General features: G+C 38.8%; 1 protein-coding gene across 6 annotated transcripts in view; it reads left to right on the top strand.

The window, feature by feature from the left end:
• Gkap1 (G kinase anchoring protein 1) overlaps positions 1 to 18,861 on the top strand; it is a 114,501-nt gene that overhangs the window by 82,889 nt on the left and 12,751 nt on the right. For all 6 annotated transcript variants that reach the window (XM_045131758.1, XM_045131757.1, XM_045131759.1 and 3 more), the window contains 2 exons: positions 7,406 to 7,507; positions 14,036 to 14,099. In XM_045131758.1, the coding sequence (XP_044987693.1) occupies positions 7,406 to 7,507; positions 14,036 to 14,099 (166 nt within the window). The remainder of the gene's footprint in view (positions 1 to 7,405; positions 7,508 to 14,035; positions 14,100 to 18,861) is intronic.

Here is an 18,861-nt window from a genome sequence, read left to right as displayed (position 1 = left end):
GGTCCAGCTATTTTGGAAATCAGTGTGGAGGTTCCTAAAACAGCTAAAGATTGATCTCCCATATGACCCAGCTATAGCACTCCTAGGCATATATCCTAAGGACTCATCTCATTTCCTTAGAAGTACGTGCTCTACCATATTTATTGCTGCTCAATTTATAATAGCTGAGAAATGGAACCAGCCTAGATGTCCCTCAGCTGATAAGTGGATAATGACAATGTGGCATATTTATACAATGGAGTTCTACTCAGCATTAAAGAAAAACGAAGTTATGAAATTTGCAGAAAAATGGATTGATCTGGAAAGTATTATACTAAGTGAGGTAAGCCAGGCCCAGAAAGCCAAGCGCCACATGTTCTCCCTCATATGTGGATCCTAGCTACAGATGATTGGGCTTCTGCGTGAGAAGGAAAATACTTAGTAGCAGAGGCCAGTAAGTTAAAAAGGAGATATAAAGGGAAGAGAAAGGAAGGGAGGAGGGTAATTAATAGGTTGTTATTATATATATGTAAGTACAATGATTGAGATGGGGAGGTAATATGATGAAGAATGGAATTTCAAAGGGGAAAGTGCAGGGGGGGAGGTATTACCATGAGATATTTTTTATAATTATGGAAAATGTTAATAAAAATTGTGAAAATAAAAAAATAAATAAAAAGAAAATGGGACAGCCTTGATGATTCTTTCTCTGTATATTTTACATATAGAAAGGCTACTGATTTTTGTATGTTGGATTTGTATCCTGCTACTTAGCTGAAGGAATTGATTACCTTTAGAAGTTTTATTGTAGAGTCTTTTGGGTTACTTAAGTATATGATATGCCACCTATAAGTAGGGCTAGTTTTACTTCTTCCTTTCCAATTTGTATCCCTTTTATATCTTTCTCCTACTTTAATGTTTGGGTTAGGATTCCTAGTACTATGTTGAAGAGCAGTGGTGAGAGTGGTCACCCCTGTCTGTTCCCCATCTTAATGGGAACTCTTGAGTCTTTCTCCATTAAGTGTGATTTGGGCTTCTAGTGTTTTGTATATAGCCTTTATTATGTTGTGAAATAAACCCTTCAAGCCTAGTCTCTCCAGTGTTTTTATCATGAAGTGAGGCTGTATTTTGTCAAAGGCCTTTTCTGCATCTATTGAAATGATCATGTGGTCCTTGTGTTTAAGTTTATTTATGTGGTGTATTATGTTAATCAATTTCTGCATAATAAACCATCCTTGCATCCCTGGGATGAAGCCTGCTTGATCAAAGTAGATAATGCTTTTGATGTGTTGTTGAATTCTGTGAGGATTTTGTTCAGGATTTTTGCATCTAAGTTCATCAGGGATATAGGTCTATAGTTTCCTTTTTTATTGTGTATCTGTGTGGTTTTGATATTAAGGTGATGTTGGCTTCATAGAAGGATTTGAGGAGCATTCCCTGCTCTTCAATTATGTGAAGAAAAATTGAAAAAATTTGTTGCAGTTCTTTGATAGAATTTGGCTACACATCCATTAGGTCCTGGACTTTTCATCTGGGGGAGGTTTTTGATTGTGTTTTCAGTCTCAATGGATATAATAGGTTTGTTCCCTGGACTTATGGTAGGTTGTATATGTCTAGGAAGTGGTCCATTTCCTCCAAGTTATTCAATTTTGTGGAGTACAGGTTTTGGAAATATGTCCTGATGACCCTTCCAATTTCACTGATGTTTGCTGTGACCTCTCCCTTTTCATTTCTGATTTTGTTAATTTGAGACTTACCTTTTTTTGTTTGATCAAGTTGACCAGGGGTTTATCAGTCTTGTTTTGTTTATTTTTTTTTTAAGAATGAGCTCTTCATTTCATCAATTAACTTTTTTTCTTAGTTTCCAGTTATTAATTTCTGCTGTGATCTTAATTATTTCTTTCCATTTGGAATTCTTAGGGTTGAATTGTTCTTCTTTATGCCTTACAACACCTTTAGGTGGATGGCTAGGTTATTAATTTGAGATCTGTCTTTGTTATGAAGGCATTTTGTGCTGTGAATTTTCCCCTTAGACCTGCTTTCAGTGTGTCCCATAAGTTTTGGTATGTTATGTTTTCATTATCATTCAGTTCAAGTCATTTCCTTTTTTATTTCTTCCATGACACATTCATTGTTTCATAGTGTATTTTTCAGTCTCTAGGAGCTGGTGCTATTTCTGTTGTTTCTCTTGTTAATTTCTAGCTTTAGAGCATTGTGGTCTGATATGGTGCAGGAAGTTATGTCAGTTTTCCTGAATTTATAGAGGCATGCTTTATGCCCCAACCTATGACCTGTTTTTGAGAAGTCATGGGCTGCTGAGAAGAATGTATATTCTGTAGAATTAGAATGGAATGTTCTGTAAATGTTTGTTAGGTCTAATTGATGTATGGTACCCTTACAGGATCTTTAGTGAGTGTTCTATCTTAGGTGAACTAGACTGGAATGGTTATAACCTCAGATGTGCAGGCTGTGGAGGTTGCAAGTGTGCCAGCAATTTTGGGCTGGCGGCTGATACAAGGGCTGGTTTGAAGGTCTGAAATCTTTTTAGCCTATGGTCACAGCAGTGCTTTGCCTGTAGGGCTCAGAAACAGTGGTTCTTGCCTTTATTCCCACAGTGAACCACAGTTGAGCTGGTTGTGGAGGTGCACTGATAACTCCCTGGGCTTGCCAGATAATCCTGTGTACCCTGTGGGGGGAAGGAGCAAGGTGGAAAGGAGGTGGGGGCTGGGGTGGCTGAGGAGCTGTAGAGGGGAGGAGGGAAGAATAGACTAGGCTCCATGGACCAGGCCTGAGGCAGGGTCCACGAAGGTGACATTGGTCTGTGGGAGGCAGCCTGAACATGGGACTGTGAAGGCTGCCAGAAATATAGCTTGGTGCCAGAGAAGGCAACCAAGGCTGGGTGTGGGTTCACTTGTGTCTACCTGCCCCCATCTGGCTTCCTGCCCTCAGTGAGCACTTCCCTGGGCCCTACCTGTTCCTAGCTAGCAGGCTTTCTCCCTCTTTTAATTCTTTGTTGAAAGTGGGACAGAACCCAAAACTTGGGGTTCATAAATTTGGGGAACTTTTGCTGAAGCCCCAAATCCTGTATAACAACACATGTGAGGATCTGGTGGTTTCCTACCTACCCCACTCACTGTGGAATAGGAAGTTGAGGTCTCTGCTCATTGCACATGCGTCTATGGTCCCAGCCACCCCACAGCAGCAACAGGGGAACCAGGAGCTGCAGAACCTGGAGCCCAGGCCTACTTACACTGCATGCATACACCCCTAGTACAGAGGTACTGGGAGGTGGGGAGCCATGTGGTACCCACCAACACAGGAACTGGGAGTCCCAGGAGCCAGGAAACCAGGAACTCAGGCTGACTCTCAGTGCATATGCACAGAGTCCAAGCAGCTGCACAATAATGAGTGGCAAATGAAAGGGGTGTCTGGGAACCAGGAGCTGGGGAGTCCAGGGTCCAAGTAGTCCCACTGATTTTTTTTTTTTTTTTTTTTTTTTTTTTTAGTTGAGGCAGAGTCTCACTTTACTCATTGTGATCTGGAACTCTCTGTAGCTCAGGTTGGCCTGGAACTCATGGCAGTCCATCTAACCTCGGTCTCCCAAGTGCTGGGATCAAAGGTATAAGCAACACACTTACATGCTGCTGATTTTTCTCATTTATTTTTCTGACTCCTGGGCTTGCTGACTTTTCTTTCCAGGACCTGGATTGCTTGTATTTATCCTAATTCAAGTCCATGATGATTTTAACCAGAAACTTTTAAGTCTTCATCTGACATTTTACCCATTGAGTTTATACTGTAGTAGGAGTTGTCTGTTGCAAGGATCTTGTTGCCCTGTTTTTTCATGGTTCTTAGGCTTCTGTCTCTCTTGTTCTTTGGCCAGCCTACTTTTTTTTTTATTATTATTATTTGAGAGTGACAGACAAAGAGAGAAAAGGGCAGAGAGACAGAGAGAGAATGGGCACGCCAGGGCCTCCAGCCACTGCAAATGAACTCCAGATGCATGCGCCCCCTTATGCATCTGGCTAACATGGGTCCTGGGGAATCAAGCCTTGAACCGGGGTCCTTAGGCTTCATAGGCAAGTGCTTAACCGCTAAGCCATCTCTCCAGCCCCAGCCTACTTTTTTTCTCAATTTTTATTAACATTTTCCATGATTATAAAAAATATCCCATGGTAATACCCTCCCTCCCCTCCCCACCCCCAGCCAACCTACTTTTGAAGGCTCATTTCAAATAGTACTCAAGTAGTCAAGGAAAAAACACACTGACTTTGGAAGTGGCTTCTACTTGCCCTCTCCCAGCAAGGGAGCTTCATGGTTGAAGCTGTGTGTGGCTTATTCTTTGTCATCATCTTTTTCTCAGTTCTCAAGAATCCTTTCACTTACTTTCTCTATTTCCAAAGCTCTTCTCTTTCTCCTTTTGAAATAGTTTGATTTTTCTTTTTCTGATGTTTCCTTACTGTTTTATGCACAGGTAGCCTCTCTCACCTGCCATCTTACATGAAATCTGATAACCTATTTTTTTTTTATTTATGTGTGTATTTATGAGCAGAGAGAGTATATCTAGGTATGTATGGGCATGTTAGGGCCTCTTGCTGCTCAGTGCATGAACTCCAAACACATGTGCCACTTTGTGCATCTGGCTTTATATAGGTACTGTGGAATTGAACCCAGGCCAACAGGCTTTGCATGCAAATGCCTTTAACTACTGAGCCATCTCCCCAGCTCCCAGTAATCTATTTTTAATTTTTCTAGGTAGGGTCTTACTCTAGCCCAGCCTGACCTGGAATTCACTAGTCTCAGGGTAACCTTGAACTTATGGTGATCCTCCTACCTCTGCCTCCTGAGTGATGAAATTAAAGGCATGCACCACCACACCCAGTATTGATAAATCTATTTTTATTGCAATAAATCCATAGTGAACATTTTCATGGATAATTCTTCTTTCCACTTACCTGTTTGAGATGAATTCCTAGACCTGAGAGTCCTCAGCCTAGTTGTAACATTTTTATCTACCAATCCTAGAATGGAAAATTTCATCTTCTATGTTTCACATCCAGCTTCTAATCCCAATGCTGTTGATTTGGCCTCCAGATTCTTTCTTCTGTTTCACTGCTCTATTCTTCTTCAAGGTACACACTTGTCTGACCTTGGTTCACAGTATCAATCAAAGGGTCTTTCTACCTGTGTTATTATAGTCCATTTACCACTCAACTTATAAATTTATACTTAACAAGTATAAATTTGATACATACATAAATCTTAGTCCTGCTCAAACTTACAGTTTTATTCAGAAGCTTATAAGATCTTCCAAGATCAGTTCTATACCAATTTTTTTTTCAAAGATGTCTCCGTTTTTTTGGTGTTTTGCTATATTTGCCCAGGTTTGAACTTGTGAACTCAACAATCCTCCAGCTTTAGCTTCCTGAGTATGTGGGACTACAAGCATGTGTCACCACACCCAGCTCCCAGGTCTTCTTATACTATATTCCCCATTTAACCACATGGCCTCTTTGTTCATCCCTTTGGAGCACCATGTGTAGCAGTTTGCTTCATAACTTAAATCTTGCGTTTTTGAAAGTTTTATTTTATGTTTTTTTTTTTTTTGAGGCAAGCCTAAAAGACAGGCCTTTTTTGTGCGAGAGAGAGAGGAGAGAGAGAGAATTGGCACACAGGGCCTCCAGCCACTGCAATCAAACTCCAGACTTGTGCTCTCCTTGTGTGCATGTATAACATTGTGTGCTTATGTCAATGTGCACCTGGCTTACGTGGGACCTGGAGAGTCAAGCATGGGTCCTTAGACTTTGCAGGCAAGTGCCTTAACTGCTAAACCATCTCTCCAGCCCTAAATCTTGCTTTTTAAATATAGTTTTGCTTATGTAAAATCTGCTCCTACACCCAAAGAATCTTTGAGAGTGAGAATATTTTTTATTACTGTTCATTGTTGTGTATCTGGAACGTAGAAGCTACCTAGTGAGCATTTGTGGAGTATGTTAATGTTGCCAGTTACTCAACAGGGAAGAACTAGTTTATATTCGTCAAAAACAGAACTTAGGCCTAGAGAGATGACTTAGCCACTAAAGGTGTTTGTTTGTGAAGGCTGTCAGTCTGGGTTCAATTCCTCAGCATCCATGTAAAGCCAGATGCACCAAGTGGCACATGTATCTGGAGTTCCTTTGCAATGGCAGAAGGCCTTGGTGCACCTATTTATATACACACACTCTTTTCCTTTCTCTCTCTCTGCAAATAAATTTGTTAATTTTAAAACAAAAAAAAAGGGCTGGGGGATTGCTCAGTGGTTAAAGATGTTTGCTTGCAAAGCCTGCCAGCCCAGGGTTGATTTCCCCAGCACCCACAAAAAGCCAGATGCACAAAGTGGTGCAGGCATCTGGAGTTTGTTGGCAGCAGCAAGAGGCCCTGGTGTGCCCATTTTCTCCTCACAAATACATAAGTAAAAATATTTTTTTAAAAAATCATACTGCCTTGCCTGGCATGGTGGCTCACACCTTTAATCTTGGCACTCAGAAGGCAGAGGTAGGAGGATTGCCTAGAGTTCAAGGCCACCCTGAGACTACATAATGATTCTGCAGGACCCACGCAAGCCAAATGCACAAGGTGGTGCATGCATCTGTAGTTCATTTGCAGCAGCTAGAGGCCCTGGCACACCCATTCTGTCTATATATCTGCCTCTTTCTGTCTATTCTTCTCAAATAAATAATTTTTTAAAAATATTCATGGGCTGGAGAGATGACTTAGCACTTGCCTGCAAAGACAAAGGACCCAGGTTTGATTACCCAGGACCCACGTAAGTCAAAAATGAACAAGGGGGTGCACGCATCTGGAGTTTGTTTGAAGTGGCTGGATGTCCTAGCATGTCCATTTTCTCTCCCTCCCTGCCTATTTCTGTTTCTCTCTATCAAGTAAATAAATAAATAAAAATTTTAAAATCCTTTAAAAAAGATTCGCCTCTCTTGGTAAATGCAATTAAGAAAGAAAAATGGTGGGGAAATGTGTGTTAAAAAATAGGACTTAGGGAGGATTTACAAATTTATTTCAGTTCATGGTCCAAGATGTCAGGATTCTCAAGATAACCTAATACCAATTTGTAAAGCAGTTTCACTGTTTTTGTTCAAGGATATCATCTCAAGGGCCTGTTGTTCTAGACTCTGCTTAGGGTTTGAGACTAATCTAGTCTTAAAAAATCTTACTTGCTTTCTTTGTATATAATTAGGATAAAATAATTGAGTCAAGTTGGAAATGTAGTCAGAGTTTAAAATTGCCTAAGAAAATCAATTAAGTCAGGGTTTTTTTTTCTTTCAATCTTTTTTCAAAAGAATACTGTAAACTTAGATTGATGAAATATATAACTGTTTCATAAATATAAATAAAACAATACTGTCATAAAATAGTATCTTTCTTTTTTCAGGAAGTGGTTCTAAAAGATGGAAGAATTGAAAGACTAAAGTTAGAACTTGAAAGGAAGGATACTGAAATTCAGAAGCTCAAAAATGTGATCACTCAATGGGAAGTATGTATATATTTACTTTGTTAGATGAAAATAATTCTATACATTTATATTTTTTCTTATTTACTTACATAGAAATATGTTTACTTCCTAGTTAATAGAAATAGTCATTCTGAACTCAAATTTGTGGGGAGGGCCTCAGGTAGGGTCTTACTGTAGCCTAGGCTGACCTGGAATTTACTTTGTAGTCTCAGGAGAGCCTCAAACTCACAGTAATCTTCCTAACCTCCACCTCCTGAGTGCTGGAATTAAAGGCATGCACTACTACGCACCATCATGCCTAGCTTGAATGATAATTTTTGTAATAATATATACATATATACACACACGTATATGTTTGTGTATATCATAATATATCACTATTAAAAGTATATCATTAATACTGTACCTATACTGTGTGACCATCACCACTATTTCTATAACTTTTATCATCTCAACCAGAAAGTCTATAGGCTAGACAACCTCCCATTAGCTCCTAACTAGACTCTATAAATTTGCCTATTCTAGGTACCTCATATAGGTAGAATCATACAATACTTACTCTGTGTTTCTGGTTTCCTTCATTTACCATCATGTTTACAAGGTTTATCGATATTGTAGCAACTTTAGAATTTCATTCCTTCCTATTATAACTGGCAATAGAACATTGCATGTATATACTGCATTTAGCTTATTGGCGTACCTGGTATCTGAGTCTCTGAATTGCTTTGAGTACTTAAGAATAGAATTACTATATTGTGTGGTAATTCTGTTAACATTTTAAAGAACTTCAAAGTATTTTTTAATTCAGCTGTTATTATTTTACCTTCCTTCCAACAGTATACGTGATTCTGATTTCTTCACATCCATGCTGACGCTTGATATCTATACAATTGTTTTTAACCATAATTTATTTCTGTCTTGCTTTTCTCCTTTCACTTTTGAAAAAAAAAATATCCCGCTCATCTCAGATATCAGTTTTGTCTTTTAACTAACATTAGTTCATTCCACAGTTGTTTATTGAGAGCCTGAAGTGTACCTGGTACTTTTCTAGATCCAACACATGTAATAGTTCTAGCCCTGATAGTTGTTACATTTCCCTCATTTTTGTATTTGTGCCAGTAAAAATCATCCTTGGCCAAGAACCTTTTCCAAATGCATCTACTTATCTTCTTAGCTTTTCATTTCTGGTTTTCCTTGCTTCTGTCGTATTAAGCCTATGGTTAAAAATATGAGTGACAATCGTGTGTGTTGGCACACACCTTTAATCCCAGCACTCAGGAGGCAGAGATAGGAGGATTGCCATGAATTCGAGGCCAGCCTGAGACTACATAGTGAATTCCAAATCAGCCTGGGCCAGAGTGAGACCCTATCTCTAAAAACCAACTCATACACACACACACACACACACACACACACACACACACACACACAGGCAGACATACGTATGTATGTATGTATGTATGTATGTATGTATGTATGTATGTATGTAACATTAAGAGGATAAGGTGTAGACCAGTGCATCACAGAATAGGAATAAGAACTGAGAAAATGTGTAGACAAGTACACCCCAGAGTAGGAATGAGAAATGAGAACTGGGAAGACATAGACCAGTGCACCCAAGAGTAGGAATGAGAATTGAGATTTCATAGTGCTACACAGGTTCAGAGAAAGAGTGAATGCATTGCTACTACTGAAAATTGGTGAGGATGACTGAAAAGATGTTTCCATGTAATGCTAGATTGCATATAGTGGCAAATGCATTTGGAATTCAAATGTAGGGCCAGGAGGCCCTGGTGAGCCCATATTCTTTCTTTTTCTTTTGCAAGTAAATAAAAATATTTTTAAAAGATGGTAGGGGTTTGGGGGTAGGTGGTTGTGAACCCAATAAAAATAAAATACAATGATATATCAGATATAGATACATAAATTTATATATGTTTATATATACTTATATATAAATTTATATATATATATATATGGCTGGGGGATTGCTCAGTGGTTAAAGATGTTTGCTTATATATATTATATATTATATATATTCATATATATTATTATATATATGAAAATGTCACAAGGACATACCAGCTATCATACTCCTGAGTATAGCATTTTGTATGCTAACTAAAAAAAAATTTTTTTTTTAAGAGAAGTGATATGAGCAATATTTTGTGGGATAAAAGGTACATGTACCTGGGGCCTAGATAGCCTGGTAAAACAATGGTTGTAACAGGATGAACATGTTTTAATTGGTTTGAGGAATGTGAATGGCTGTTGTAAGCCACATGTGGTTGGCACAAACTTGTAATCCCACTTGCTCAGGAAGCTTAGGCAAGAGTATCATAAATTCTACAAATGAGTTCAAACCAGCCCAGGCAACTTAGTGAGACCTTGTCTCAAATATTTTTATATTAAAAAAAGAGGACTAGGAATATAAATTAGTACAGAACTTACCTAGCGTGTATGAGGCCCTAGGTTCAGTAGCCAATGCAGACACAAAGGAAGGAGCATGAAAGGGAGAGGAGAAAAGATAGGAACAGAAAGGGAAATGATAGGATGGAAAGGGAGGCAAAGGCAGAGAGAGGAGGGATGGAGAGGGAGAGAGGAAACTGAGACTTACATATAAGCATAAATGCTTAGGATATAGTGGGGTCACAATATATGTACATTTAACTTGATATGTTCTCTTCTTCATGAAGTTACAAATTCAAGCCAAGTGTTGTGGTACATGCCTGTAATCCTAGCACTTTGGAGGCTGAAGAAAGATGTGAGTTGGGGTCCCACCTGGGCTACATAGTGAATTCAAGACCAGCCTAGGCTACAATAGTAAGACACTGTCTCAAATCAAACAAACAAAAAATACTATTAAGAGTATGGTGTATTTCACCTACTTGTTAATAGCAACATACATTCTTGTGTTTTTGTAGATACATTTTTTACTCAGTATTGTAATAAACAATTTAGGGAATTTTTACAGGTAAATTTGCACATTTGAAGTGTTTGCCTTATGAGTGATTTGGACACTAAAGTTCACAAAGAAGGTGCCTCTTTGCCCTGACTTGATACCTTTGCCCTGTACCTCTGCCTGTGTTAGTTTGGTATGATACTAGTATAGACTGAACCCCAAGAGTAGAATTCCATAACAGTATATAGCTTATAGTGAATATTTCTATATACAAATTAAATATAGCTATAACTTAGTATGCGTGTTTTCTCCTTCATATATTTACACTTCTGACTTGTCTCTCATTCAGCATCCTGAACACTTCAGTTCCCTGTGTTGACTACAGCCATTACTCAGTAAATAGAATTGATATATCATCAGAAAGTAATTGGATACAGTACTACCTAGTAAAAGTCATATTTATGGGACTTAAAGTACATTTAAATCTGTGTTGCACACAGGTTCCCATTGCTGATAGAAATCACCCAACCAGAGCAGTTTGTAGGAAAAAAGAGGCTTATTTTGGCTTACAGGCTCAAGAGGGAAGCTCCATGATGGTAGGGGAAAATGATGGTATAAGCAGAGGGTGGACATCACCCCCTGGCCCACACATAACGTGGACAACAGGAACAGGAGAGTGTGCCAAACACTGGCAAGGGGAAACTGGCTATAACATCTATATGCCTCCCCCCAACAATACACTCCATTCAAGAGGCGTTAATTTTGAAATCTCTATCAGTTGGGAACCTAGTATTCAGAACACTGAAGTTTATAGGAGACACCTAAATCAAACCACCACAATCTGTTTTACAAAAATTTTTAAGGTCTGGGTTTAGTGGTGGAGCATGTACTTAGCATGTATAAGATCCTGGGTTAGATCTTCAGCACTACAGAAAGAAATTAAATCTGGTAAACTTCTGTACATATGTGGTACACACTGAGAGAATAAATGACGAACTCTTTTTTTTAATTATTTTTATTTATTTATTTGAGAGCTACAGAGAAAGAGGCAGATAGAGAGAGAGAGAGAATGGGAGCGCCAGGGCCTCTAGCCACTGCAAACAAACTCCAGATGCATGAGCCCCCTTGTGCATCTAGCTAACATGGGTCCTGGGGAATTGAGCCTCGAACTGGGGTCCTTAGGCTTCACAGGCAAGCGCTTAACCGCTAAGCCATCTCTCCAGCCCAAATTCTTTACACTGATATTTTTGTTTAAGCTTCTGTTTAATGATGTATTGTTTCCTTGAATGTAGCAGCGATGTTTCAGTGTGCTAAAGAGTGTTAAGAAAAGAAAGGAAGGGAGGAGGGTACTTAATAGGTTGATATTGTATATATGTAAGTACAATGATTGAGTTGGGGAGGAAATATGATGGAGAATGGAATTTCAAAGGGGAAAGTGTCGGGGGGAGGGAGAGAATTGCCATGGGATTTTTTTTATAATCATGGAAAATGTTAATAAAATTTTTTTTAAAAAGAGTGTTAAGAAAAATGTTAAGTAAGGGTAATATATGCAGAAAATTGTAAAGAACACAAATATTAAATGTGGGGACACAATTTCTCTTGTTCATAAAGGTGTAATTGTCTCATTTAGTGTGAGAAGAAGCTAAGCTATTTGGAGAAAGAAACTGGAAAAAAAAAGTGCAGTATTCAGTCAGTCACATATATGACAGTGGCAATTATAGAATAGATACAGGAACTTCTAATAACCTGATGGACTGTACTATAGAACTACGAGAGTCATTTTTCTTCAGATTTTTATCTAAATTATTCTGAGTTATAGAACAATCTTATTTGTGGAAGAAAGATAAAGACTTTTCATAAATATACAGTATTGCCTTGACTTTACTTTTATCGCTCTCTTCTTTAATTTTTTTTTGTTATTTTTTTTTAAATTTTTATTTATTTATTTATTTGAGAGTGACAGACAGAGAGAAAGACAGATAGAGGGAGAGAGAGAGAATGGGCGCGCCAGGGCTTCCAGCCTCTGCAAACGAACTCCAGATGCGTGCGCCCCCTTGTGCATCTGGCTAACGTGGGACCTGGGGAACCGAGCCTCGAACTGGGGTCCTTAGGCTTCACAGGCAAGTGCTTAAGCGCTAAGCCATCTCTCCAGCCCTCTTCTTTAATTTTTAATCACCTGTAGCAGACAGCTTCAGGTTACTGAGATGAACTTCCAGACCAGGCACAGTAATGGAGGAAGGGAAATTTTTTGAAGCTTACAGATCCAGGGAAAGTTCCATAATGGCAGAAGAAGCTGGCCCTGCCCTCACAGGTCCAAGTAGAGAGAGAGAAACCACAAGCCAGATTCCATAGCACACTTCAGGAAGTCCAGGCACTTGGCATATTTTTAGATTGGAATCTCAAATCCAGCACCACACCTTAGGGCTGGATCTGCTCAGTGATACCTCCTCCAGCCAGGCAGCTACAGATTTAAACTAAAACCTAGTAAAACTAATATATTGGGGAGCATCCATTCAAACTACCACATTCTTCCCCTGGCTCCCAACTGATTTATAACACAATTTAAATTAAGTTTAAAATTATTTCACAGACTGAGAATGAATACTTTGTCCTGATGAGGATGTGGATACAATGGATCCAATTTATTTGGAGTTCAAAAATCTGGCAGGAGAGGGGAGGGAGAAAAAGAGGGAGATATGATCCAGTGGATTACCCAAAGGGCTGTCAGAGACTTGGCTGAGCTCAGAGAGGGATTTTGGACATTCACCAAGGAGTAGTCCTGGCCAGAACTCATCAGTCTCCACAGACAAGTCACCAAGCTCATGCAATCTGAGGGTCATAGTGAGAGGGGAACAGAGAAGGAGAGAGCTGCAAGGTATCAAGCTGGGCTCATACAGAACACCAATAAAGCTCCCTGAGCTGTGAGGCCATATGGAACATGCACTGCTCATGTAGACAAAAGCCACAAAAGACCAGAGGTCTCAGGTCAGACTGGTGACCATTTAGTCCAAATAGTGAGCTCAGTGAATGTCCATGCTTCCAAAGGAGAGAGACACTGGCAGGGAGATGGGAAAGAGGAGAGAGAAAGAAAAGGGGAGGGCGAGTGGCCCAAAAGTCCTGGAGGGGAGCCTAGTCATGGCACTAAAATGTAAGGAAAGTATAAGAGAAAGGCAAGAAAACACTGGGCTTGATCTCTACAGACAGTTTATTGAGAGGTACAGTAAGGGACAGCAGCCTTCCCACAGGATGAGAGCTGAAGCACTAAATCAGGCTGGGGTTCAGCTGCAGGTCCAAGAGAAGCAGATAAGGCATCAAAGTTATTTTCTCAGAATAGGCTGTTTAGCAGAATTGGCTAGGGAAGACTGGATGTCTCCATTCTTTAAGGCCTTCTAATCTTAAGATTAGTTATTAACTCTTTAGTTCCCTGTACTTTCCAGGGAAGGTTATTAACCCTCCAATTATTATCTACTTTGTAATTAAGTAATAGTTCTGATTATACAGTCTCCATTCTGTTTCTTTCAAAACTGAGTTGTCTTTGAGTAAGCTTAGAATTTACTGATACATAAATTGAAAGTAAATTGAAAGTAAATCTTAAATTCTATAATTTATTCTCAAAAATTAATAAAATATTTCTCTTTGATTATTAGGCAAAGTATAAAGAAGTCAAGGCAAGAAATGGACAATTATTGAAAATGCTTCAGGAAGGTGAAAGTAAGTGATGTGTGTTGAGTGTTTTTAGATAAAAAGATTATCTTTTTGCCAAATATTTTTGTTTGTTTGTTTATTTATTTACAAACAGAGGAAGATAGAAGAGAGACAGACAGAGATGGGTGTCCCAGGGCTTCTAGTTACTACAGACTAACTCCAGATACATGTGCCACTTTGTCCATCTGGCTTTATGTGGACACTGGGGATGCAAACCCAGGTTGTTAGGCTTTGCAAGCAAGCTCCTTAACTGCTGGGCCAACTCTCCAGCCCCAAAATTATCTTGATCTCTGGTTTGGTAGATGTTGAATGTCCTCAGTATCTATCACCATTACCCTGTGCTGATATTAAATTCACTAAGAAAGCAACACTCTTGTTCATTTTCCCAATTCCTGTGGTTTCAGCTAGGGCTGAGGTAGAGTGTACTGGTTCAAATTTTTATTGTAGAGTGCTTTTCCTTCCTTGGTTAGGGATATTCCAAGGGTTTTTATTTTTTGAGAAAATTATGAATGGAGTAGTTTCCCTGACTTTATCCTTACCATGTTTTGTTACTGAGATTAGGAAGGCTATGTAAATTTGTATTGTGCCACTTTACTGAAACTATCATTTTCTAACGGAGTCTTTAGCATGTCCTGTGTATAAAATTATGTCATCTGTAAGTAGGGATATTTTGACTTCTTACTTTCCTATTTATATCATGTTTATTTGCTTCCTCTCATGTCTTTTTAAATTTTTATTATTTATTTATTTGAGAGAGAGAAAATGGGCATACCCAGGCCTCTAGCTACAGCAAACAAATTTCAGATGTACGCACCACCTTGTGTATCTGGATTGCGTGGGTACTGGGGAATCGAACCTGGGTCCTTAGGCTTAGCAGACAAGTGCCTTAACTGCTAGGCCATCTCTCCAACCCTGCTTCTCTTGTCTTATTCTCCTACCTAATGATGCAGAACTTTGGGTTTCAGGAGGGGTCTCCCAGAATTTATGAACCCCAAGTTTTGGTTCTGCCCTACCTTTAATAAATAACTAATAAAGACAGACTCAAGAAAATTAATTATGAATTATTAAGTTTATTTAGAGAGAAATCACAAATTGTGGGGTTTACTTAAGGGAGATTGGGAGCCAGAGCAGAGTAATAAACACATGGGAAGTAGGAAACACACTTATGTGAAAACACTATGTAGTTTATAAGGTTCAAAAGAAATTGAGGTTTGGGGCCAAAAATTGGAGTACAGCCACAAGCATGTGGAAGGTAGAGTCTATGAGCTTGTTTAGAGAGACTATGGAGGAACCTGCATGTCATCAACCATGTTTAGAGAAGTTAAGAGAACAATTGGTGAGACTCAAGGAAAATATGAAATGCAAATATTAAAGCAGAGACCAAGAGATTCAGAGGAGAAATGAATAATGAAGAGAGTTACATTCATGGTTATCCTGAGTTTACAGAAATTACACAGGTAGCAGGCTTGGAGTTGGTAAGAGCACTCACATGATAGATCTTGAGTATAAGGGAAGTATATACATGGTAGATTCAGAAAACAGAGAAAAGTTCTACATGTAATCAAAGTGAGAAGTTACCCAAACTGTAACGCAGAACTGAGCAAGGTAGGCAGAGTGGGGTAGAATGTTCCATAGGAAGAAGACTTGAGACTTTATAGGCAAGCGGAAGACCCATTTGGTTGATAGGTCTGGAGGGCGATCCCAGAGCCAACCCAGCAGGGCTGTTTGTCTAGATGACATGCTAGTCTGTGGGCAGCAGGGAGAGCTGTAAATTTAAGTAGATTAGTCTCCACCAGATTGTTCTGTTTCTGCCAACAGTTCCATTCTTGTGTCAAGGCAAAATAACATGTGGGGTGGCATCTCCTGGTTCTATTTGTGTCTCAATCTCTAAGTGAAACTGCTTAAAATAAGTCAGTTTTCTGCTATTCTCCTTCACTAAGACTTTCAGTACTATATGGAGTAAGAGTGAAGAAAGTAGATCCCCTTGTCTTCTGTCTGATTTTAGTGGGAATGCTTTGAGTTGGCTAGATTTGCTATATACAGTCTTTTTTAAAAAATGTATTTTATTCATTTATTTAAAAGAAAGAAAAAGGCAGAGAGAGAGAGAGAGAGAGAGTAGGCATGCCAGGGCCTCCAGCCACTGCACACAAACTCCAGATGCATGCGGCCCCTTGTGTATCTGGCTTACCTGGGTCCTGGAGAATTGAACTGGGATCCTTTGGTTTTGCAGGCAAATGTCTTAACCACTAAGCCATCTCTCCAGCCTTATACAGTTTTTTTTTATGTTGATATGTTTCCTTGCATTGCTAGTCTTTCAGGGCATTAGGGTATTGGAATCTATCAGAAGCCTTTTTTGTACTTATTGAGATGACCATGTATTACATATATTTGCTTTTACATATTGAACCATCCTTATATCTCTTGCATGAAGCCAACTTGATAGTGGTGAATGATCCCTTAATCTGTTCTTGATTTTGGTATGCAAGTAAACTATTGAGAATTTTTGCATGTGTGTTCATCGGGGAATGTCTATAATTTTAATTTAATTTTTTCTTTTTTTGCTGTGTCTTCATCTGGTTTTTACTTTCAGGGTAATGCTGATGTCGTAAAAAAGACTGATAGTGTTCTTTTTCTATTGCATGGAATAGTCTGAGAAATATTGGTGTTCCTTAAAGATCAATGCTTTTGACCATTGATTTCATTTGGACTGAACTTTTTTATTGTTTCATTTTTATTTATGCATTTGAGAGAGGCAGGGGGGAGAGAGAATGAATGGGCATGGCAGGGCCTCTAGCTATTACAAACAAACACCAAACACATATGTCAACTTATGCATCTGGCTTACATGGGTCATGGGGAGTCAAGCCTGGGTCCTTTGTCTTTGCAGGTAGACACCTTAACTGCTAAGCCATCTCTGTAGCCTGGAACTGCACTTAAAATTTCTTTTATATTTTTATTTATTTATTTGCAAGCAAAGGGAGAGAATGGACGTACCAGCACCTCTGCTGCTGTAAACAAACTCCAGATAGATGCAATATCTACTTTGTGCATCCAGCTTTATGTGAGTACTGCAGAATCAAACCCAGGTTGTTAGGCTCCGCAAGCAAGCTCCCCAACTGCTAAGCCATCTCTCCAGCCCTCATGACTGGACTTTTTTGTTGAAAGATTTTTTTTATTATTATTATTATCAATTCTTCGATCACATTGCTTTTTATAGATCTGTTTATAATATTTATCTTATTTTTTCATTTTGGTAGGTCAAATGCATCTAGAATTTGTCCATTTTGAAGCCTCTTTCCTCTTCTCACGGCCTCTTTATTGTTTCTGAGAATCTGTACACTGATTCCCACCTAAACACTTGCATATAATAGTTCAAAGCGAGGATCTGCATAGGATAGAGAACATGTGATATTTGTCTTACTGAATCTATGCTGCCTTACTAATTCAGTATCTTCCACTTCTACTTTTCTGCAAATTTCATAATTTCATTGTTGTTTAGTTTACATTTAAATAAAACTCAGTTGAGTTTATGTAACACATTGTCATTATCCATTTACCTATTGATAGACTTCTAAGCTATTTCTTTTTTTTTTTTTTTTTTTTTTTTAGTTTTTAAAATTACTTTTTTTTTTTTTTTAAATTTTTATTAACATTTTCCATGATTATAAAATATATCCCATGGTAATTCCCTCCCTCCCCACCCCCACTAAGCTATTTCTTATTGTGAATAGACAAGCAATAAACATGAATGAGCAACTATCTTAGTAGTAGGGTGTAGTATCCTTTGGGTATAAGCCCAGGAGTGGCATAGTTGGGTCATGTGGTAGTTCTGTTTTTAGCTTTTTGGAAAACCTCCACAATAGCATTTGTGGCTTTTTTTTTTTTTTTTTTTTTTTTTTTTTTAATGATAGCCAATCTGACTGGGGTAAAGTACTGTGTCAGTTATTTGCTCATTGTTGGGTCAAAATGCCCAATCAGAAACAACTTACAGAAAGAAAGAATTTATTTCAGTTTGCAGTTCCATAAGGTCCATCTTGATGTGGAAAACATGGCAGGAGCAGGAAGCTAGCATCACAAAGTCAGGGAGGAAAAAGAGTAAAGAACGATGGTGGTGTTCAACTAGCTATCTCCCTTTTACACAGTTCAGGGCCCCAGCCCATGGAATGGTGCTACTCACAGTTTGGATGAGTCTTCCCACCTCAATGAATCTGATTTAGAAAATCCCAGTCAGGCTGAGTTGTTTCCATAGTGATTCTAAATCCTGTCAAGTTGACAACCAGAGATTAACCATCACAAATCCCCCTTGTCAACTATAATACCTGTAAGCTATAACCTTCTACCCCTTGCCCCAGTAAGTTCATGGCTATCTCATAATGTAAAATGTATTCAGTACAATATTTTTTTTTTTTGTTTTTTTGAGGTGGGTTCTCATTCTAGCCCAGGCTGACCTGGAATACACTGTGTAGTCTCAGGGTGGCCTTGAACTCATGGCAATCCTCCTACCTCTGCCTCCCAAGTGCTGAGATTAAAGGTGTGCGCCACCATGCCTGTCTTCAGAACAATTTGTTTTGTTTCTGTAGTTTGTAATAGTTCCAAACTATTTAAGATTGTTTAGTACAGAGTGTCTTCTGAGATGCAAGTAAACTGTTTAATTATGACCTCCTATAACATCAAAAAAACCTAGTTACAGGGCTGGAGAGATGGTTTAGCAGTTAAGGCGCTTGCCTGCAAAGCCTAAGGACCCAGGCTTGATTCCCCAGTACCCACA

Source organism: Jaculus jaculus, chromosome 12 (genome assembly GCF_020740685.1).
Source record: "Jaculus jaculus isolate mJacJac1 chromosome 12, mJacJac1.mat.Y.cur, whole genome shotgun sequence".
In the NCBI taxonomy this organism is placed as follows: domain Eukaryota; kingdom Metazoa; phylum Chordata; class Mammalia; order Rodentia; family Dipodidae; genus Jaculus; species Jaculus jaculus.
This window is presented reverse-complemented; position numbering and strand designations above follow the sequence as displayed.